The sequence below is a fragment of the Megalops cyprinoides genome, chromosome 5, assembly GCF_013368585.1.
Source record: "Megalops cyprinoides isolate fMegCyp1 chromosome 5, fMegCyp1.pri, whole genome shotgun sequence".
Taxonomy (NCBI): domain Eukaryota; kingdom Metazoa; phylum Chordata; class Actinopteri; order Elopiformes; family Megalopidae; genus Megalops; species Megalops cyprinoides.
In genome coordinates, this window is record NC_050587.1 from 5,538,543 (window position 1) to 5,561,224 (window position 22,682).

Consider the following 22,682-nt stretch of genomic DNA (forward strand, 5'->3'; position numbering starts at 1 on the left):
GTCCCCAGACAGCCCATGGGTGCTGAATTAAAAGCTGAGTGCCTGATGGCTGGGCAAATAGACACAGTCGGTCCTGTGGGGTGGGGGGGATGGTCAACACAGCAGCAAGGCTTGGTCCCCCCTGGCAGCACAAAGAAGAGAGTCACTGATTTCAGATCTTCTGTTTATATGTCTACTCCTGCAGCTTAAGCTGTCAGCGAACAGAACAGGCTATCTATTTCAGTAATTCAATTCTGTTCCCCTACCGGGTGCTGCAGGCATATTACATACCTCCGCTGTCTCCCTGTGTTCTATTATTGGAAATAGACAGATAAACAAATTTTGTTTCTTTCTTTATATTTCAGTTCTGAAACCTAATCCAATAGAGTGGGGGAAAAACACATAGCGATTTCTATACATTCATAAGTTGCTTAATAACATTTTATAAAAATAGCAGGTGTGAGCCAGGAGTATTAAAAGTTTCTCTGTTTTAAACATACACTTCCATAAGACACTCTCTGCCTGGGGGTCTCTTTCCAGTCCCTCTTCACTTGTTGGATTCCTTGGACAGTACACCTCCATTGCATCACTTCCTCTACACAACTGCCCCCTCCTTATATTTACACTTATGTTTTGTTACATAGCAGACGCTCTTGTCCAGAGCCACTCCCACAGTTAAGCATAAAGTAAATTTAACAAAAATGACACAAAACATTATACAAACAAGGACACCACCACCCACACGCAAACAAACATCAGTGCCAAACACAGGGCCGGGACCACAACATGCAAATGCAGCCCAAAGAAAGAGAGCAGGACCATACCATTCCAACACAATGCCAACTTCAACACAATACAGTAAAAGACAGCAGGACTGTACCATTCCAACACAATGCTAACTTCAACTACCGACCCTTCTTCACACATCTTTGGCCTTAGGACCTGGATGCACTGCGTCTGGTCCGTGAGGAGTGTTCTACCTCCATTTATGGGTTAATTAAACCCAGCATGAATTTCATTCTTGGCCTCCAGTGACTGTCCAGTCCATCAGAAAGTGGAGGTGATCCTCACTACCTCTACAGACATAATCCCTGAAACCTATATCAACCTGAGTCTGCCTGGCACAGCATACACCATTGACATCCGCCACCATGACTGCCTTTCACAGACAGCACCGCGACTGTGAATCCACTGCCCTGAGCTGTGCCCCATGGAGCCCAGCCCTAAAGACAGCCCTGTGATTCTTTACACAGCAAACAGTGAGCGGCAGCACCACAAACAGGCAGTGATTTATAAAGGTACGAGGGCTTGTTTCACATCTGCATTATTTATAACTCAAAGCAGGCCACGGCGAGGCGAGAAGTGTGACACCTAATTTTGGAAATTTAAGATAATGCCGACGCCAGGCTGTGTTCGGATCCGCAGCGATCATCCAAAGCATCTCCTGGAGTGCGCTGATGTGACATGTTTGCTAATGTGGATGGATTTGTTCAAGAGAAACGCCACATTTATTGCAAAACAACAGAGTGAGGGATTTACTGTTCTCTTCGAGAGCCGGGATAACAATGAATATAGATGAGTGCACAAAACACAGAATTATTATTATTTATTCTTTTTTTTCTGCAAGACAGAAATCTCATTCCAAAGGTTACTGTCAATTACACAGAGTCAGTTTTGCGTCTGTTGTCACGGACGCAGATTGTTAACAGACTAAACAGCGAGACTGGCTGTCATCCAGAGAGGAGAAGGATTACTGAAGGATGTGCTCTCATGCAGGTTAAGGCTGGTCTACCACCCTGCTCACAGTGTGAACCAAGTTCAGAAAGTCCACTGTGTGCCATAGTTTTCCCTGTACCAGATTCATTATTCTTATAAATTGCAATAAAGACACTAAATGAGCCACTACAGTATAACCGGAAGCAGCAACAATCAGGTTAAGATGATACTCATAAGATTACCAGTTTAATAAGCTGTTAAGATTGTAAATGGATTAAATCAGGAAGCAGACACATTTATGAGGCACCAGGGTCTTATTTAACTTAATATAAGCTACTGCTTCAGTTGATCTAATTTGTGCCTTCCTTGTTCTTACTACTGCTACATGCAGTAACCCATAATTCTTCAACCGCACAAAAGAGTAGGAGTAATTAGACGCTTCCAATTCAGTGATGTACATATTGCAACAGATAGCAGATGGTGCTTTTTCCACAAAGGAGGAAGTGGTTACATCTGTTGGGTAGTGTTGTCAGTCAGTCCCAGACACAATGCAGCAGATGTACATTATCTGTAATATGTATGGAGAGCACCTGCCATGTCCAGCTCATACACACACACTTGCCTCTGCATGTCTTTCTCATGTCTAGGTAGAAGCGGTCCTGACACCCCAAGATGCAGGTGCCATGGCTGGCCCCTTTGATTCTGGGCTGTAGCGCCTCCTCTGGCCACCGGCAGAGCACGCAGTCCGAGTCCGTGGGTCCAACACAGGAGCGGCAGGACCAATGGCAGTCTAAGGGGGACAGTGGGACCCCACTCAACCTAAATATCACCCCCCCTTGACATCCCACTCCACCTCATCACCCTTTTCACTTATACCCCACTCCACCTCAATACCATTCCGACTCACACACCTGAATTAGTCACATGTTCAGCGGAGCTATCATCACATCAAACTTTTAATGCATGATATAATGCATCGATCGAATAATTAATGCACATTTACCATTCAAAATCAACATATACTTTAAGCAGAGCGATTCAGACTGGAGAGGAAAGGAATCTATGATAAAACATATGAGGAGGCACCTGGGCACTGTAAGGCAGTTTAGCTCTATCACATCTTATTTAATCTCAATATTCTGGGTCTGTACTTCATTAAACTGTTGTTCAGCTTGCCCAACAGTACTTATTTAAGTATTTGAGTAGGCCCCATAGACTATTAGGCCCTACAGATTGTGCTCTTACTTTGGCAGACCCCGTCCTGAGAATACCAGCCCTGTCCACAGGCATCCAGGCACTGTCCCAGGTAAAGAGCCAGCGTCCTGGGACAGAGGGTGCAGTGGGACCCCATGGGGCCCGAGCAGGATGCACATGAGCTGTGACACTCTGAGGAAAAGGCAGGGGGTCAAACACACTTCAACAATCAACAACAATCTGTGAAATTCCATTCTACCAGCAAGCACAGAATTTTCAACTCTGGACTCATAACCTGTGTCAAAATTATAGATAATTACCAAGCCAGATACACTTATTCATCTGTAAGAACTATTAGGGCCTGCAAGCAATGTATTTTGGTAGGCCAATGGTGTCTACTTCCCTTCCCTTTTTCATCCAATATATGTAAAATGTATTTCAATTACAGAACTGATTGGCATGATAATACAGAGATACCATTATGTATCAACAACAGCAGTAGTACTGACCCCTACATCTGCCATGGTTGTCCCGGTAATGGTGTTCAGGACAATTCAGGACACATTTCCCACGATGCAATGCAGTGTCTGGGGGACAGCTCGTGCAGCCGGGGCTGTCAGGGTAGCAGGTCCTGCAAGACCTGTCACAGGCTGGAGGAGTAAAATCAAAGCAACTCTTAGAACATAGGAACTGAGGGTCTGGCAGACGTTCAGAGCTAAACCAATGTTTTCATAATCAAATTCAACAAAAAGACGGAAATTCGCAGCGAGTGGTGGATCAGTGGTGGATTACCCCAAGTCAGTCCAGAATAAATACAGCTCAGAATAGACTCCTGACATACAGTTTGGAGAGAGGCACTTCAAAATCTTCATAAAAATCTAAATAAAATCTATTGCTAATTTACCACACCTACACTGTACTTAACTATAGCCATGTAAAATCTAGCCCTTAGGACATCCCAAAATGAAAAGACTTTCATGAAGCTTTGTGCAGTTACGGGATTAAACTATGTATTATAAAGGGATTTATTGTTATTGCAATGGCAAATTTAGAAACAATCCATGTTCATATGGCTTTGTTTTGCAGTTAGAGTACCTCATTAACACAAATATATTTTTATATATTTTATTTTATTTTATTAATTTATTTATTATTATTTTTTACGTTTCTTTCCAGTCTGGATTATCCATCATGGAAAAAAAAAACTATGAATCACACACAGTGCTACCTTGCATGATGTGGTGCTTATAACAGAATGCGTTACATAAAACATTCACCATGGCAGGTGCCTTGTCTAGTGTAGAAGCCTGGGCCACACTCTGGCATACAAAGACCATCTCTGAGCAGGAGAGAGGGGTCGGAACATGAAAGACAGTTCTGCAGGCCAGGATCGTAGCAGGTGGAGCAGGAGTCATGGCAACCTGTAGGAAGTGAACAGAGTCATTCTGAAAGAGAGAAGGAGAAAGAGGATAGGAGGGAGAGAGGGAGAACGAAAGACAGATCTGCGTTGCCTGCAAACAAGGGAAGGAGAAGGAGAAGAGGCCTCCAAAGCTTCTTATCCAAGGTTACTTCAGATGGTGTCCATGATTTATTTACTGCGGGACCCAGGATGCACTTCTGCCTGTGTGTGCTGTTTGAAAGCATTACTGTGTGAAGAACAAAAGGCCACCTCTTACACGACCCACCATTCTGGCATTCTATAAAGGAACCCAACAAAAGAGATTCAGACAGTCGAGTCCTGACTGCAGCTTTTCACTTGGAAACAGGAGCACTTCGGAAGGCTTCAATTACTGTACTGCACCAACCTCCAATACAGCCATTAGCTAGCAGCACCGTGCAGGAACTGGATTAGTGAGGGAAGTGAGGATGAGGCCCAACTTTAAAGGCACACACTTAACATTTTTTAAATAAATTATTTTGCAATTATTAATTAGTGTGGTTATTTTAGTCTTAACACTACTATGTATCTTTTCTACCTGAATACAATGGTGTATATGAGCTAAATGCTTACTGTGATACTAAATCTGACAGAAGCACAGATATCACTGTTCAGTGATGCATTACAGTGTATAATATGAGGTTTCCCAGCCACCTTGGTGTTTGCTGTCAAAGATGGAACACCAGCCAAAATGTCTCTATTTCTGTAAGCAATGAAAGAAACACATAAAAGAACATCACCATGGTATTAACATTGCATGGTTCTGTTAGTTAAAATGTAACACTTGAATGTAACAATTGAAAATGTCCACTCTTAAACAAGTGGAGTGCGGAGAATAACCGATTACCTGATAAGCAATTTAATAAATTTAAATGACTTGTGTGTTACCTGGTAATGTGAGGTAATGCTGAACCAGAAAAGCCTGTGAATACAGTAAGCAGGGATGACATTGCTGTGAATTCCAGTATTGCATTGATAGCAGCTCCTTCATTGAGGACTGAGCATTCTGGCTCTGTTAACTGGCCATTTTTACAAGTGGAAGGACATTTATGCGCTTGGTATCATTTGAGTAAATGCTGATGGAGAATTCCAAATTACCCCTGCAGCCCAAGTGTGGAAGTCAGGAAAGACAAGCCAACAGTTAGAGCTCCATTATATCCAACAGTAATCAAAGTGACGGGCTCAAAATCAGCCCTGAAATAAACCCCTAAGAGGAGGAGAAAGCCATAATGACACACTTAGAGAGCATCAAATCCATAACTCAGGAACAACTGCACACATCCCACAAACCACAATGCTACAGAGTCTGGCCAGCTTCGTTATCAAGTGGTAGCAATCTGGCTCTTTATTGACGTGCTGGTCTGCCACATAAAACCACATAAAAAGCCATTGCATGATACAGGGTACAGGCGGAATTCCTACTCCCTGAAAGGACAGAAGAGTAGGAGAAAGTGCCTGTCAGTATGAATTAAAACCTTCTTCATGGTTTAATTGTTTATGTCGTTTATGAGTATGGTGTTGATGAACAGCAATACTGGGACAATACAATTACAATGTGTGCACACTGCCTCTCAGTGAATTCATCTGTGTCTGGATTTCCATTGCTGGAGCAATAACTCCCTGATGTCTCATGAGTTGCAGTGCAGTCTCACCATGCACAGGTAAGGATGAGGGGAGCTGTGCCACCTGATGGTGATTTTAAGATGTGCTCCAAAGAGCTGACCCTGTCACTCCTCGTTTCCTGGGGCCATGGGTGAAAAGCTCGGTGACATCAAGGCATATCACCGGCTCAAGGTTTAAGGGCTTACAGATGAACTCTGGAACTGACCCTGAGCTCTCTTCTGTTTCCTCAAAGGCATTCTATCCACCATTTATGGTAAGACCAGGGCATTCTTCTCCGGTGACAGACAGTAATGGCTTTGGCAGTCAGACACCGTGGAATTTAATGCATGCCCCCCTTTGTGTGGAATGTTTTCAGACATTTCTCCCTTCGCTTCCTTTCTTCCATTTAAAACAGAAAGCGCTTATCTTAATATCGCTTTCAACAGGGTGCTGGATCCATTAATGAACGACCCTCCTATTCCCCACAGAGACATAAATTCAGCACTGATGCATCTTTCCAGTTTGTTACTGCATTCACTAACATATGTTAGAATATCTAAATCACGGAGACTTTAACAGCGCACGGATAAGCTCATTAAATTAAGCTCATTAAATTAGCTCATTTCATGCATGCCGGTCATCAGTTGAGCTAAAGTAATCCCCACTGTGAGCATCTTTCCAAACACATGAGTAACCCAAGACAAATTGATGAGATTAACTATGGTATTCTTATGCTGAGGTCTTGGTTTCCCCATGTGTGGGACAGAATTGCCCCAAGGCACCCAGCGAAGAGTAAACTGTGGTAGTCTTGGATCCCTGCCATCAGGCACTGTACACATTCACTCCTGAGCTCAACAATAATAATATCTAATCACAACTGTGACAAATGTTTGCCTTTTGTTACTCCATATTTCTGCAAAACATCTTTCTCATTATACAGAATTAATGGTATTCTTAATATTACTGTGCACATAGAAACTCACTGTTTGCTCAAACTGGTATCAGAGTACTTTCTCTCTTTCACTGAATGCCAGTGTTAAGCATGCTCATTTAGTTTGATAGCAGACAGAGTCCTGTAATTATAAACTATACGTCAATGGTTTGAGCTCTCAGTGTTCTGCAAGTTTGTCATTTACACATTTTATGAACAGATCTGAATGCCTGCCACCTGCAGCAGACAGCCGTGCTCTTTATAAATATCACTAAGGCAAAGTACCATCAGTGTTATTAGTGTGACAGCGTAGCAACGTTACACAGTAGGTCATTGATAGCATTACTGTTTCAGTCCTTCATCATGCCTGCTGGGGAGCTGTGGGGCAGGTGAGGCAGGTACTCACGTGTGCACTGTGTGTGACTGGGGAAAAAGCCGCTCCCACACGTGGACACACACTGCCCACGACTCATGAAGAGGGGCTTTTGGCAGGAGGTGCACTCAAAGCCATTCTCACAAGAGCCACACGAGTTCTTGCAGGCTGCAGAAAACACAAGCCATTGCACAAGATCGTAATACACATGGTTACACAGTTAGGCGGTCACAGGGCCACATGGTCACTCGGTCATGTGGTCACATGGTCACACAGTCACAGAGTCATAGAGTCAAACGGTCATATAATCACACAGTCACATGGTCATGCAGTCATATGGTCAAGTGGTCCTGTGGTTACACGGTTGTGCGTGGGCACATGGTTGCATCTTCATTTGGTCGCTTTCTGGTAATCACAGCTGCCTGCATGAAGTGCATGCACAGTATGCAGTTTGTCACTGTGATTCTCCCCCTGCACTGCTGAAACAGTCTGCAACTGGCCCCCCACCTCCACAGAAATGTCTGACTCAAAAAGACAGACAGACCACTGAACACAATAGACAAGAACATAGACATAAGACATAAAGATGATTTCTCATGTTCAAATACTTTTTTAGATTAATAATTTTTATTGTTTTATATCACATAATCTACAAAATCCTTGGGGTGGGACCACTCCTCCCTCCCAACTGCAACAGTCACACAATGTAGCAGGAAATAAAACCATAAAACCAGACAGTGAGAGGACAGAAAAGATGAAAAAGTTGAAAATAAGCAAGAAAAAAGTAAGTAAAAATAAATGTACCAACTCTGTCACTTTTGTTAATTTCTGAAATATACTGAGCACAGCCCCTCTCTGGCAAGAATGGAAGAAACCAAAGTAAGCATGTACACTTACACTGCATTTCTAAATATCACCACATTCACACATTCATGCAAGAATATATAGACATGCAAATGTCCAAACACTTCCATCCTGTTTCCCACGTACCCTCACACACACACACACACACACACACACACACACACTCACACACATTAGCACCTGCACACACATCTTCACACACATTCATGTTGTATGACATTTTCTACAGCATTCCACTCAAGGTTGGATCAGACACTTGTGAAACAATGGCTTATTCCCTTTGACCATGAGTACAGCCTGTTCTGTACATTAAAACTTTAGCAATGGTTACTGTCCTTGCTGTCACTTTATACCGGAGGCTCGGCCACAGAGACCTTTAGGTTTATTTCGGCCATAAAAGGACGCGAGGCATCCCATAATGCTGTCAGCTGAAGTCCCATCTATGAAACACTTCATAAGCAATTTCTGGGTCTTGCAAACCGGCCGCTGCAGTTGACACTCAAACAATATACTGCTGTTTTCCACAAACAGCTCCCCTTTTCTCCAACAGACTGTTTGCACTGACACCATCTCTTTAATGGACCTAGTAAACAAAGCTAAATGCTACTGATTACAGTCCTTATAGAGTTTGTGTAATGGCTGGAATGCTGGCTCCCTCCGTCCTCTGTGAGTGAGGTAGATACACCTGTGCCTGCATGGGGAATAGTGTCCTACCTGCGCACATTCTTCCGTTTTGGTAGAACCCCGGGGGACAGCTCCGCAGACATCGGCCACCATGCAGAACAGCGCGAGGGTCTTTACAGCGGTCACAGTGGCCCCAGGTCCCAAAGCATGTCACACAGTCAGGGTGACACTGAACTGAGACAGACAGACAGATAGAAAGATGAGAGGAAACACTGAGAGAACTCACATAAAAGCAATTCATCACTACCATCCTATCCCTATCCTGTCTTTTTACACGTTTAGTATTTAAAATGCATGAGCAGCACTGTCATTTACAATTCAGATTTGTGTCTGTGAAATTATTCAAAAGCAATTTCTGACTCAGTACTAGAATAAAAAATATCCTTTTAATCATGGAATATGGAATACCTTTTTATTGCCTTAGAATACACAGACCCGGCACTGTAAGATTTGTTGTGCCGATAAATAAATGGGCAAGAACCAAACTGCAGCTGTGCCCAATCATTTGCATTGATTTTATTGCATTCTGTAAGTGAGCCTCTCTATAGAAGAAGCTGTGGAGAGGCTCCTTTGCAATGAGGCTGGACATGAGACTCAGAGGGGCAGAACGCTGAGCACCTGCTCCACTATTAAAAACCATAATGGCTTTCCCGTCACATTCTGAATTTCAAGTGTTCATTGATGACAGTGAACGAGCTGCCCCTGGAACGACCTCTCTCTCATCAGATACGGGAAACACACATCAACGTGCCTGCTTGTGCTGCTCTGTCCCCTAACCATGCTGGAGACGCTTTGCAAGAACCAGCTGATGATCAAATATGCCTAGGTTTATGCTGCCAGAGAATAGCCCTAAATAAGGCTATGTTACCTTTTAACTCAATGTCGTTTTTTTCTTAGAATTGATTCTATTGAAATGTAGAAATGGTAAAGCACTTAAGGTCCTGACAGCAGGGAGAAGGTCAAGAGGAAGTCAGAGCCATTGACTTGTCCTTCTTCAGAGCCTTCAGATCAATAGACCGCATGGTATTCAGTGACACCAAGTATTGGCCCATAGACAGCCTTACTGCCTGATATCACATGGGATTAATTGTACCGATACCGTAATGCGACAAGACTGAGTGAGATCGGTTGGAGCAGTCAATGCTGAATAATTCAGCCCATTTTAAAGCATCTTAACCCTCTTGAAGGTGAGACGTTTCCCAGTCTAACATCTTTGATCTCATCCGTTTCAGGAGCTCCAAACCTGACCATCACACATGCTTCTGTATTTATTTCTTCTTTGCACTGGAGGCTTTCAGGCCTTCCTAGCCTTCCCATCAGGCTATTGGGTTTCAGAGATGTTTCTCTCCCTCTCCAGAGCAAGAAGTGCACTGTCAGTGCTTTTTCCTCAGCTAACCCCAGATAAGGTCAGCAGGAGAAACGGAGAAACCAAGCATCGTCTCCGACGACGGGAAATGGGAAAACTAAACAGGCGTGTTGCTTAGCAAAGGAGGAAATGTAATACCAGGCCCTCGCCTCCGTCAGATGAAAGGGGATTAAGCACATGCAGCCCCTTTCATGCTACACTCAGAATTATTCATTCGAGAAAACAGATTGGAATTTTTAAACACGCAAACATCTCAGTGTAAGAACCTAAGCAGTGCTGCCGAAAAAAAAAACAACAAAGTGAGAGTTTTAACTGATAATCTCATGAAGGGGGGCAGGAAAGTTGGTGCCATTGTTTTGCGAGTCCACAAAACTCAGCTGCCCCCCAACCCCCCCCCCATGTTAACACATGCCATGTACGTAGGCTCCTTGACACGGCGATGGCTCCACACTGTGGTCCCCCCTTTCCGCTATGTGGCTCGCTGCACGAACCCCATGACACCCCTTTAATGTTTAGAGTAAGTGGGTTAAGAATAAGGAGGGGAACTTTGTGGTTTAAAGTACAGAAAGGAGCTCAGGGAGTGAGGGGAGAGAAACATGCCTCCTCACACCCCAAATACACTGCAGCTCCACACCACTCCTAAACACAACCCCACTGGCCCAGTTTAAATTGCCAGTGTCCCATGCAAATGATGGAGTGGTTAGGAGATATCCAGTGGTGGGTCTTTAGGTATAGGTAAGGTGACAGTGCCTGTTTCAGGCAATGCTGTACTCATGAGACATGAGTGAAACACTGCAGATTTACCAGGGGGAATCAGAGCTGAAGACAGAGAGATGAAAGGAAAGTCAAGGTTAGACTGTCATGTCTGCCCCTCTTGATCAATCCTGAATGCTGACTGGTTCCCTCATGCTCACCATCATGACATTCGGGACAGCACCTCCCCTCTGAGGCTACTGCCAGAGTACCTATGGGACAGGTAGGACAGGAGCGCTGGTAACAGGTCACCTGGCCGTTCCGGCACTCACACCTCCTGCAGGGCCCCTCCTCCCAGCTCTCCAGGTCCTGAGGGAACAGAGGAAGGAGCTCACTCACTCACTCTTACTCAGTGACTTCCACGGAGACATCTCCAAACACCAATGCTCTGCTTACAGAAATGTGTTTCTCTCCCCATGGAAAATCAGCTCTTAGCTATTTGCCATTAGTAATAGTGCTTCCAGGTGTATTTTGGGGAACTGTACAGTACACAGGAAAGAGATGTGGCAGACAGGTGCGTGGACAGGTGATATATGCATCACCCTTGTCTGCTTTCTATCCCATACCCCTCTAAACAGAGACCCCAGCCCCATCATGTCCTGTACCTCTCTATACAGAGACCCCCTGAACCTGCCCCCCTGTACCTCTCTAAACAGACACTTAGGGATGTGTTGTGTAATCTGATAATAAAACTGTGTAAGACAACTCCCCAGCAGGGTGATGCGGTTGTGATATAGCTGGTGTATAAGGCTGTAAAAGATCGCCCTTCACTTCCAAGAGACCAAAGTGGCTGATTTTGGCATCCCATTCACAGCCGAGACTCAGTATCAGCTTGCACTGTGAGTGCTGTACAGCAGAGCAAGGGGAGGGCTGGGTACACAAACAGCATGATCACAGAGGATCACAGAGGACGTGCTGCTATTACATGTAACACAGAGGATGTTGACGATGTGCCCATACTGTGCAAGTAATACAAATACTACTTATATTTTCATTTATAAAATATTATTCTTCATGTAATTTTGCAAATATGAAAAACCTTCTTCCATAAAAATATGGAGGTAGAAAAAATGTATTCCATAAAAAATGTACATATATAGTGTTTCACAATAAGTTATTTGACATGACTGAGCACCTGTGCGCTCTTAAGAAGGTAATCTGTGTGTGACTGTGAGAGCTGATCATCCAGATGGTCTGTGACCGCATCCCCTGCAGAGAGATCTGCTGTGCCACAGGGGTGTGTTCCTTTCGTCATTACCTCTTTGCGCTGGTCCTCGTGCACACAAAACTGTCCCACGGAGGTGCACTCAGGGCAACACTTTCCAGGCAGGTGGACCAGCTCCTCCCCCTGTCAATCAACAGTGATGTCCAGCCGGTAAAACTCTCCTCTGGGTCATTTAGACCAGTGAACCAAATGGCTCCACATTCACAAAGATCCCATGAAGCTCTGTCCACATTAATGTCAAACTCAGCTGCTCCTTTGCAGCCAGCATAACAGTGGTTTATCATCAGCAGTAAAATCTGCCTTCATTGTAAAATCATTGCGTAATCTTTTATGTGGCCATGGGTAATGAATCAGAATTAATCTTGTTTGAAGCTAAACCGTTTTTCCCCCTTTTGCAGAATTTATGCAGAACTAATTGAAGTTATAAAACAATGGGGGCTAAAAAAAAAAAAACAAATTTAAAAAAAGACTACATAGCATCTTGTGCCCTGCTGATGTTGGCCATTTTGTGTTTAAGATTATTCATTTTGATTTTTTTTTTCTTTTAGTCACACCAGATAAAGGGAAACTCAAAAAAATATTATCAATAAATCAAGTGAATTAAAAAAGTTCCAGCATCTTTGATCGTGGCATGGCTCACTTTCATGGAAAAATCATTAAAGGCATATTGCATGGTAATGCAGTCAAGACTACATAACTGAGTCACAGATACATAAAATAAAATATGTGCAAACTATGGCAACCCAACACAGATGAGACAGCAAAGATGGGACAGCAGTATAGCTTAGTGCTAAGGAGCAGGACAGGAAAGGTTGCTGGTTTGATTCGCTGCAGGGGTACTGCAGTTGTACCCTGGGCAAGGTACTTAACCCAGAATTGCTTCAGTAAATATCCAGCTGTATAAACAGGGAACATATAACACATTGTAACTTATGAAAGTCGCTCTGAATAAAAGTGTCTGCTAAATGCCAATAAGGTAATGTAATATGAGGAGTATAGGAAATCAAAGTGGTCTCTGTGTCAGACTGATTTACAATGAGGCCAGGGTAAGTTTAGTAAAATGTTTAAGCATAGTAGTAGACTGATTTACCTGCTGTTACAAACAAATGAAATCTTGAGGTTGTTCATTAATGAAAACCGAACAGCCGAGTGTCCTTGACTCTCACAGCTGATTTACAGGGTGTCAGTACACCTATTTTACAATCATGCACAATGTATTATGAACACTCAATGTAGCCATTGTGCCATGCTTCTCTAGGTTTTACATCTGCTTTATGTAGTTAATTCATGTAAAATGTGACCAAATAATGCCACTTGACTTGACCTCTTATATAATAACTTTAATGTGACATGCACAAGATAATGCTGGCACATTAGACAAGACTAAGTAAAAAAGGAATCTGCTATTGATTAGTACAAGCTCATTCATTATGATAAATTGTGTTTTCCACAACCATTATAGGTTTAAAAGTAAGTGTTCTGTCTCCACTTCCTGCAGCTCTCTGGCCACTGCTATCATAATGCACTCCACACGTAGTTAGGGTCAGACACATTAGCCTGTCTTTACTCTAGATATAACACTGCCATCATAATGCTCTCCACACACTCTGAGTATTGTTAGGGTCAGACACATTAGCCTGTCTTTACTCTAGACATAACACTGCCATCATAATGCTCGCCACACACTCTGAGTATTGTTAGGGTCAGACACATTAGCCTGTCTTTACTCTAGATATAACACTGCCATCATAATGCTCTCCACACACCCTGAGTATTGTTAGGGTCAGACACATTTGTCAGTACTCCGGCCCCCTAGCTGTGGTGTTTTTGTTTTCCCCGATCCATGTGCTTTTGTTTTTCCTTGTTTCTAGCCCTGCCCCGCTCCCCACCTTGTCTCCGCCTGCCTGATTGCCTCATCGCCTTCACCTGCCTGCCTGCACACCTACTTCCCATCCCCTCGTCTTCCCTGCCCTATATCTTCCCTGCGTGTCTCTGTCCTGTTGCTAGGTCGTTGCATTGTATTCTTACCTGTTTCGTCCCCGCCATTGTTTCTGCCTGTGTGCTTTCCCGTTTCTCGTCCTCGCCTGTGCACTGACCTTGTTCCTGCCTGCCGCCTTGCCACAATTGCCTGCCTGCCCGGTTCCTGACCCTGCCTGCTCTGGTTCCCGACCCTGATTCTGTCCACGGACTGCCTTCCGGTTTTCGACTCTGCTTGTTTCTGATCTGCGATTTGCCTGTCGACCAATAAACCCGCCTGGAACTTGAAGCTCCTGTGGTCCACGTCTGAGTCCTTACGTCTTTACTCTAGATAACACCACCATCAGAATGCTCTCCACAGCCAATCTATATATCCTTACCGTTTACAAGATATTTTATTTACTGGAATTCCAAAAGACCAATCTAAAATCAGACATAGTTCTATTGTTCTCCGTTTACTGAAAACCTGGCATGAAATTGAAAAGTATATGGACTGTTCCCCCAGATTCACTGAGCAGTCGCCCCTATGGAACAACTACAATATTCTAACTGATAATACACCTTTTATGTGTAAATCGTGGTCCAATAAAGGTATTTTCACACTGAAAGACCTCTTTAATGAGCATGGCCTTCTAACATTCCAGGACTTAAGAGAGTGCTATCCACTACCCGGGTTATCTTATTTCATGTACCTCAGACTAAGTTCCGCACTTCGTGCATATGGAGTTCCTTGGGAAAAGAAAGTCCCCCCCCATCCACTTACTAAGTGGTTAGAAATTATAAGTGGGTCGGTTTCACCCATTTATTTGAATCTATTATCTCACTCCTACAAACCAATTCCTGTGATCAAAATATGGGACAATGAATTATCTAAATTTGGCTGCACCCCTAACTGGACATGGATATGGGAGGACATCCCCACCTTATCTAAAAACCCTGCACATCAATTAATACATTTTTTATTAATACACAGAGCCTATACTACACCATACCTGTTATACAAAATGGGAAGGATTTCAAGCCCCCTTTGTACACAGTGTAGTTCCGGACAAATAGGTACATACATTCACATATTCTGGGAATGCCCTCCAATATTAGTGTTCTGGAATTATGTATCAAAGATAATATCTGAGATTATCAATATGAAATGATCTAAAAAAGCCTGTCTTTGTCTGTTAAATGATGATCACTCTCTAGATCTTAATGTTAGTCAACGGTGGACCTTATATGCAGGACTAACAGCTGCCAAGTAAACTAGTTTGACTCCCAACTACCCATGAACTCCAGTTGGCTTTTTGATTTTAAAAACATTGTGTTACTAGAACGCTCTACAGCCAGAATTAAGGCAAGGCAAAATCCCATACCATTACTTCCTGGAATATTGTACTAGAACAATTGTCTCAAAAATTGAAAAAAACTGTATGATGCTTGTATGCACTATTTACTAACATATGATTTCATGAGCTTACTTTCCCTGTTGTAAATAGTTTTACCTTGTTACATTTTGTACATGTCTATTGACCAATAAAAATTGTGAATCATAAAACGAATGCTCTCCACAAACTCTGAGTATAGTCAGGGTCAGATACATTAGCCTGTCTTTACTTCAGATTACACTCACATCACCAGATACTGAATAAGCACAAACCATACTTCCAGCATTGAGCATTGCTGGGAGCAAACCTCAATTCATCTGAGATGACAAGATTCCTAAAACAGCAGATTGGAAGGGTGATATGAAGTGGGAACCTTACAGCAACAAAGGCATATTGATACAGTCTGGTACCAGAAAACTGATTTTTTTACGGAAGCTTAATGAATATGTAACTTTTATGATGGTAGAAGTGCAACAAGAAGAGCCAAGTCAGTTATCAAAATTATACCGTAATATACAGGTGCTACAATTTCACTCTGCAATCAAACTGATTTATTGACTGATTGGTTGAGTCACTGACTGTTGATGAACTGAATTATTCATTGATTTGTTCATTGACTGAAGTCAGTCTATCCACCCCTTCAGTTCCCACCTCTTCATCCAACTGCGATTAATTTCGTGACAGTTTTCATTATGAATATTCTGGAATATTTCTGAAAACACTGTGTATTTCTTTCTCAAACAACTCATTTACAAGGCAAATTCACAGTCGTAACTCCATTGACCAGGCCTACGAATGGCCTCATAAATGCTGTATTTTATTATTCAGAGTAACGCACACATGTACAGTTACAGTCCAGCTGAGTAATGCACTCGCATATACAGGATAAAACTGGGTCCTGCAGCAGTTTGCAATGTTTGCTCTTACCTGAGAGCACTCTGCTCGGCCGCACTCAGCCTGCTGACACAGGACCTGTCCCCAGTCACATGTGCAGAACTGGCAGCCGTTGCTCCACACATCGCCATGGTAACGCACCACGCTCTGGTGGAGACAGCTCCTACTGGAGGGCACGCACGCCGCACAGCACTGCCCCACCCGCTTCATCTCTTTCTGACCCTGCTCAGGAGCAGAGGCAGAGCTGTTCAATAACCCTCCAGAAGGGGGCGCAACAGTTTCTCCTCCACAGGTAAACATGCTGTATTTGGTATCAAGGTATAAAGGGATCTTTGCTGGCTGCACAGCACAAAGCAGGAGGCAGCAGAGTGCTTGCACACACACGCAAACACACACACACGCGCACACACATTCACACACACACACACACAGAAAACATGTACACTGCTTCACATCTCAAACACCTGCAACCTCTTATTATAAGCATGGGTGGATTACCAGGGGATATAAAAACTATTATATGAAAGGCAGAACATAATTTAGAAGGAGAGAATGACAACTGTGAGTTAGTAAAGTTGTGTGAATCTGACTTTGGACAAAGGGAAGGTCTGTGGGGGCGTTTCTCCCCTCAGTCTGGAAGCACACCCAGGCAAACCAGGCTCCACATGTCGGTGGGAATAAGGCCTAGCTCAGCTTCATTACAAATCTCAAACACTTCAGCTCCTATTGTAATTGCACTTTTGACAAAGTACACAAGAGAAGCCCCAGAGAACGAGCTTCGTCTTTGTGTTTGATAGCAGTAAAGCCTTCAGCGGTATCGTACGCGAGGCAGTGGAACCCCCCCCCCAAAATCTCCCCCCCCCCACCCCTTCCCTGAGCGGGAGGTGCGTCTGCGCCTCTTATCGGGCCCACCGTCAGCCTTCCGTAGGTGAAAGCGGACAGCTGAGGCACCTGCGACACGCTTATCCGTGGCCCCGGATTAGCCGAAAACCTGGCGAGCGAGGGGACCCATCAGACCTGCTTCGCTCTCTGCGCCTCTCCGCCCCATTTCCCGTGCCCCTCGAAAACTGCCGAGCCTTTATCTGCCTGGGCCCTGCGCCAGCGCCTCTGGCCCCCGCCGGCTTCGCTCCTGACAAGAACAAAAGTGAAAAGCTCTCTGATCCCCCTTTAGTCAAGGTTACCTTGTACTCCTTCCTGGGCGCCTGACAGGAGGCTGGCATGCACCGAGGGCAGCACCGTCCCCGCCAGATCACCGCTTTCTCATGCTGTGAGACAGAGAGGGAGGGATAACAGGCTGAAGATGCCTGTTGATATGCAAACGGCGCAGTTTAAGGGAAGCAATAAAGGCAGCGTTCTTTTCCCACCGCTGATCAGCAGCCATTACCCAGGCTCCTGCATTGCGCTCACACTAAAGACAATCAGGATGCTGATAGTTCAGGGCTGTTAGTGTGTAAGACCAGGATATAAACCTGCCTTGTGCTTCCTAGATACATCAAGAATCCTGCCCATCTCACTACTGCACAGTTAGATGATTAGCACTATGGTTTTCCGGATGCATACGTTGTCCGTGTTTTCTTCATTGAGGGATGTGGAGGTAGCCATGCTGCATGCATGGTCTGTGATGGCTGTTACATTATGTTTAGTCATTTAGCAGATGCTCTTACCCAGGGTGACTCGTGAATGTGCATATAAAGAGGTAAGGCGAAGAGCAAAGCAGTACTGACCGGCTGGCAAACGACAGGCTGGCACTGGACAGAGAAGCAGTGCGTCTCCCCTGCGCTGCAGACGCACTTGGTACAGGGGCTGGGCCGCCACTCCTCCCGGTCCCGGTACTCCCGGCCTTCCACAATACAGGACGCTGCAAGGGAGGGGGGTGAATAATTTAAGATGTGGGAGGGGGCAGGTGTTCAGGGGGCTCTGACCTGAGAACAGCGAGCTGTTATTTGCGCAGGGGCAGTGATGCTCTGGCTGGATCCCCACTAGGACCGGGGCTGCCGTCCAAAATCCCAGCCCCCGCTTCATGGGTCAGCCGAGGACGCGTTCAGGAAACAGCTGTTCCCATCCTGCTCCTAAGAGACACATCAGGGTGCGTAATCCACAGAAAAGTGGTACATGAGCGCCGGGTAATGACAGTCGCAGGGCGGAACACGTTTTACAGAGACAGCGGTGTAACCTGAGAAAACCTGCGGCTCAAACAGACAACCCGTCCCGGTGGAGAGGGGCCGCGTGATGCACACTCACTGTCTGTATTAGCAGCACTCCCAAAAACTGCAAAGGCAAACTGCAGCGACTTGGATGCACCGCAACAGCACTGACGGAGCAACACGTTTCAATGTGGTTTCGGCACGGTTTCAGCGCACCACCAAGCCGTCTCCACCTCCAGCTGTTCAGCTCACTGAGCCTCAGAGTGAAGTTGCACACAAGTACTTCCATTTACAGCTAACACTTGCATGCATTTCATGTGCATTTTACCCAGAAGGCAACATGCTGTGACACCATGCTATTTCCCAGGCCAGGGCCCATTCGGCTCACCTCCAACACCCACGCACTTGGCACAGCACTCTCCGAAATTAATGACGGGTCTCTCATCCCTCCTGCAGTGGACGGTGGCACAGGGCCGGGGGGTGCAGGACACTCTTCCCCGCAAGCAGGTGCAGACTGAGCAGTTGGAGCCATGCCATTGGCTGTCAGGCTGTGGTAGACAGGGAGGGAGGGGTGGGTGAAGGTGGCAGTGGTGGTGGCAGTGGGGTGGGGGTGGGGGGGTATGGGGGGATGGGTGGTTATTGACCATCACTCAGACACCCAGCAGCTCCACTCAGGCATTAAAGCCCCACTACTCCCCCTCAGCTGGAGCTTCCCAGCCCTGACATATTCCACCAACAATAGGAATACAGCCAACCCAATCCACTCACTTCCCAGGTCTTAACTTCCCTTTTATAAAACGTGTGGCAGTCCGGGCAAACCCTCCACATGGTGATAATTTGAGTTTTGGCACTGTTGTAAACTATGACCCTGAACTCAGAACTTCATCTGTGCTTGATCATCAATGTAGCTTTCATTTTTATGTGCTTGACTTAATTGCTCACTATCCCTATCATTAGAATATACAATAATATAATCATTTATTACTAAAGGTCCTCTAAGACAGAATGTTTGGCAACATTTGTCATTTTAGAACCATTAATTCACTGAAACAGTTTTCATCTTCAAAACTGCATTTTTAAGTTGTGCCATTTATTTGTATGGTATTAATCAACAGTGGTAATTAGCCTACAGGAACATTCATGGCCTTTGTATTGTGTGATAAATATCGGTGTGTGTGTGTATTTGTGTGTGAGTGTGTATGTGTGTGTGTGATTGTGTGTGTGTGTGTGTGTGTGTGTGTGTGTGTGCGTGTGCGTGTGTGTGTTTGTGTGTGTGCGTGTGTGTGTGTCTGTCTGTGCGTGGGTGCGTGTGTGCATGCAGGAAAAATGTTACACTCCTGCATACAAATACATTAACACCTCACAATAACCTTGAGGGTTTTTACAATCAATTACAATCCAATCCTGATGACTGCTCATGCTGAGAGCTACTCTGATGTTATACACTTATCCAACATATGCACGTACTAGGGTAGCTAAAGTGTGATTAAGACGGGACCAGCTGAATACTGGGCAATAAAACACTGTATGCAATTATTCTGCACGTAATAAAATCTTGTTTTAGACCAGAAATTACTTTTGTGCATTTTACCCTGTGGCATATTTAGTTAGCTTTCAGGATCTGGCTTAGGACAGTATGCTTTGTGACAGCAGGCTAATTCTTTCAGCAGGAGACTCTCAAGTCAGAGGCTACAGCTCTGGAATCTTAAAAAGAGTTGGAAAAGGATTGTTCAAGGTTTGGCACCACAGATAAGCTTAGCGGTGATAACATGACAGTTGTTCATTACAAAACCCAATCAGTGGACTTTCATTGGTTACAGAGAATAAAAAGACTATTGTAGAGGTGCAGCATTGGCCTTACTGGTCTTACTGTTCAGAAAGGTTTGGAGATCAGTGTGTCACTCACCCCATAGGTCTTTCCTTCATGAAGGCAGGAGAACTGGGATTGTGGGACACATTCAGGACAGCATTTGCCGGGAGTTATTCTCAACCACTCTCCCTACAAAATAAATTCAAAGCAGGGCAAACAGTTTTTACTGAGCAGTTCGTGTAGTGTCATGTAATGCTCCATGAATTATTGTTAGAGCCCATTGTTATTATACAATGCATAATAATTTATTATTTGTGGATCCCACTGTTATGTCGGGGGGGGGGGGGGGGGGGGGGCATTAAATGAGCTTATCCTACAAATACTGTGAAAATGAGACAGGGCGGGTATGCTTTGGTGCACATAATGGAAACAGCTTAATTAGAATTCAGGTACAGCCCGTTGGACTGGAATACAAAAGCACTGATTGTGCACATTCTCAGAGGACCATTCTAACAGATTAACCACCTCAATGCACGCCAAGTCTCTCCGCTGTTTTTCCCGGACCCACCCGTACTGCACTGATCCCATACATCTGCTGCTGCCACTGCCCCATCTTTTCTGAGCTCTTAAAAAATACATATAAGTACAGAACTGTTGCCAAACCTCACAATGAACCGTGCAACAAGGATCAGATTAAAATGATTCTATTGCCACACAAGCTGTGTGAGCTAGTGGGGACAGGCTGGGGGACAGAATAGAGGAACATAGTGTCACCAACTCAATTGGCCCTCCGTACCTTCTGGAAGTCACACTGCGGCTTAGGGCAACGGGTGGTCGTGCAGACCACAATATCACCAAGGCAGCTGCAGTCGTGGCAGGAGTCTGGCTTCCAGGATGAATTATTCTGCACACAAACAGTGAAGAGATGCATTAGGGTCAGACAGATAACAGGATTCTTATTGCTTGCAACTTCCTCTGGACACAAACCATTATTCTCTTCCGCATCTGGCCACAACTTCCTCCTGCGGGACGTTAAACTTTAAGATTTGGTCTCATTAAAATGGAGGCAATCTATAAAGCTGAGCAAAGGCTTGGAAAATAACTGTGTCCAAACTCTACAGACAAATTGAGCTGTTCCTATGAAACACCCATTGACCGTACAACTTATTAGTATTTGAAACTGCTAGGTATTTGCAACCGCTGTTTATTAATAATAAACAATACAAAACAGCAGTATAAGGAGTGTTTACATTCTGTATATTGCTAGATGATGCAGGCACCACTTAAAGATCATGGGTGGTGGCTTTGAGCGACATCAAGATTACATCCACAGATCATGCCAGAGGAATCGCCATGTAATTAATACTACATATAATACTGGAAAACACAGGCACTGCAGCAAAGGCTGGACATGAGCAAAGCAAACCTGTCACAAATCTAGAGGCAATCCCTGCTGCATGATGAGGGAAGAATGAGTGAGTGCTTTGACAAGAGATGCGTATGTGTGAAAGACATGTTTCATGACCACTTGTTGATGTGGTGAAAAGTATGTTTGGCAGCCATGTTGGGTGTGGTCTAGCGTGACAAAAAGTATTCTATATAACTTTAGGCACTCAGCCAACACTGTGAAGTCACTAAACAAAAAATTGAGTTTTGCAACCATATTGGGCATGGCTGTGGGTGTGGCTTGGTGTGGCTGGGAGGGGCCAGGGATGAAGGCCCATGCTGGGCAGGTCCAGCACATGTGCAGTCCAAGCCTGATGAGTATGCCACAGACTTTGGGCTCCTGGAGGCCTTTTCACCCACCCAGATAATCAGACAGACACACACCCCACTTATAACCAGTGGAATTAGCAGGCTTGTGCTTGTGGCGTTAAAGGGTTTTGAGATGCATGTTGTGTTTCTGTTGTGTTTTCTTTTCCAATATATCTTGCACAGAAAATGGGTTCAGCTGGGAAATGATCCAGGCATGAACTGCATTAAAAAATAAACCTTGGGAGTGTGATCCCAAACAATGATTATATTTTTCCCTGACAGTGACAGCTGCAAAGTTTTATTAATTCGGATAGGGGTATCAGTGAAAATGATAAAAAAAAGTCCCACTTTTTTATTTTGAATATATTTTTTTTTCTTTCGTTATTTAACAGAGAATTTTTTTCAAGTGTGGAGCATGGTAGATATATCCCATCATTGCACATAATATGCAATGTTATATCAGAGTCTCATATCCATGAATATTGTACATATTTCTAATTGGGGGGTAATTTAATCTTTTAATTGAGTGATAGCTGCAAGCATTTCAAGGTTTACAGCACCTTTAGTGTAAGAGGAGACCTTTCTCTTATGTCTAGAATAA

At 44.4% G+C, this 22,682-nt stretch overlaps 2 protein-coding genes across 2 annotated transcripts in view; both read right to left on the bottom strand.

Moving 5' to 3' along the window:
- LOC118777600 (extracellular matrix protein FRAS1-like) overlaps positions 1-18,394 on the bottom strand; it is a 65,551-nt gene extending 47,157 nt beyond the window's left edge. The window contains exons 1-12 of the mRNA XM_036528696.1: positions 18,295-18,394; positions 18,097-18,230; positions 17,554-17,637; positions 16,406-16,594; positions 12,159-12,248; positions 11,062-11,209; positions 8,812-8,955; positions 7,267-7,401; positions 4,167-4,310; positions 3,399-3,539; positions 2,941-3,081; positions 2,318-2,485 (exon numbers count right to left, since the gene is read on the bottom strand). Coding sequence (XP_036384589.1) covers positions 2,318-2,485; positions 2,941-3,081; positions 3,399-3,539; positions 4,167-4,310; positions 7,267-7,401; positions 8,812-8,955; positions 11,062-11,209; positions 12,159-12,248; positions 16,406-16,594; positions 17,554-17,637; positions 18,097-18,230; positions 18,295-18,394 — 1,618 coding nt within the window. The remainder of the gene's footprint in view (positions 1-2,317; positions 2,486-2,940; positions 3,082-3,398; positions 3,540-4,166; positions 4,311-7,266; positions 7,402-8,811; positions 8,956-11,061; positions 11,210-12,158; positions 12,249-16,405; positions 16,595-17,553; positions 17,638-18,096; positions 18,231-18,294) is intronic.
- Positions 18,391-22,682, bottom strand: part of LOC118777602 (extracellular matrix protein FRAS1-like) — a 38,263-nt gene continuing 33,971 nt past the window's right edge. The window contains exons 3-6 of the mRNA XM_036528698.1: positions 21,123-21,230; positions 20,423-20,515; positions 18,918-19,064; positions 18,391-18,441 (exon numbers count right to left, since the gene is read on the bottom strand). Coding sequence (XP_036384591.1) covers positions 18,391-18,441; positions 18,918-19,064; positions 20,423-20,515; positions 21,123-21,230 — 399 coding nt within the window. The remainder of the gene's footprint in view (positions 18,442-18,917; positions 19,065-20,422; positions 20,516-21,122; positions 21,231-22,682) is intronic.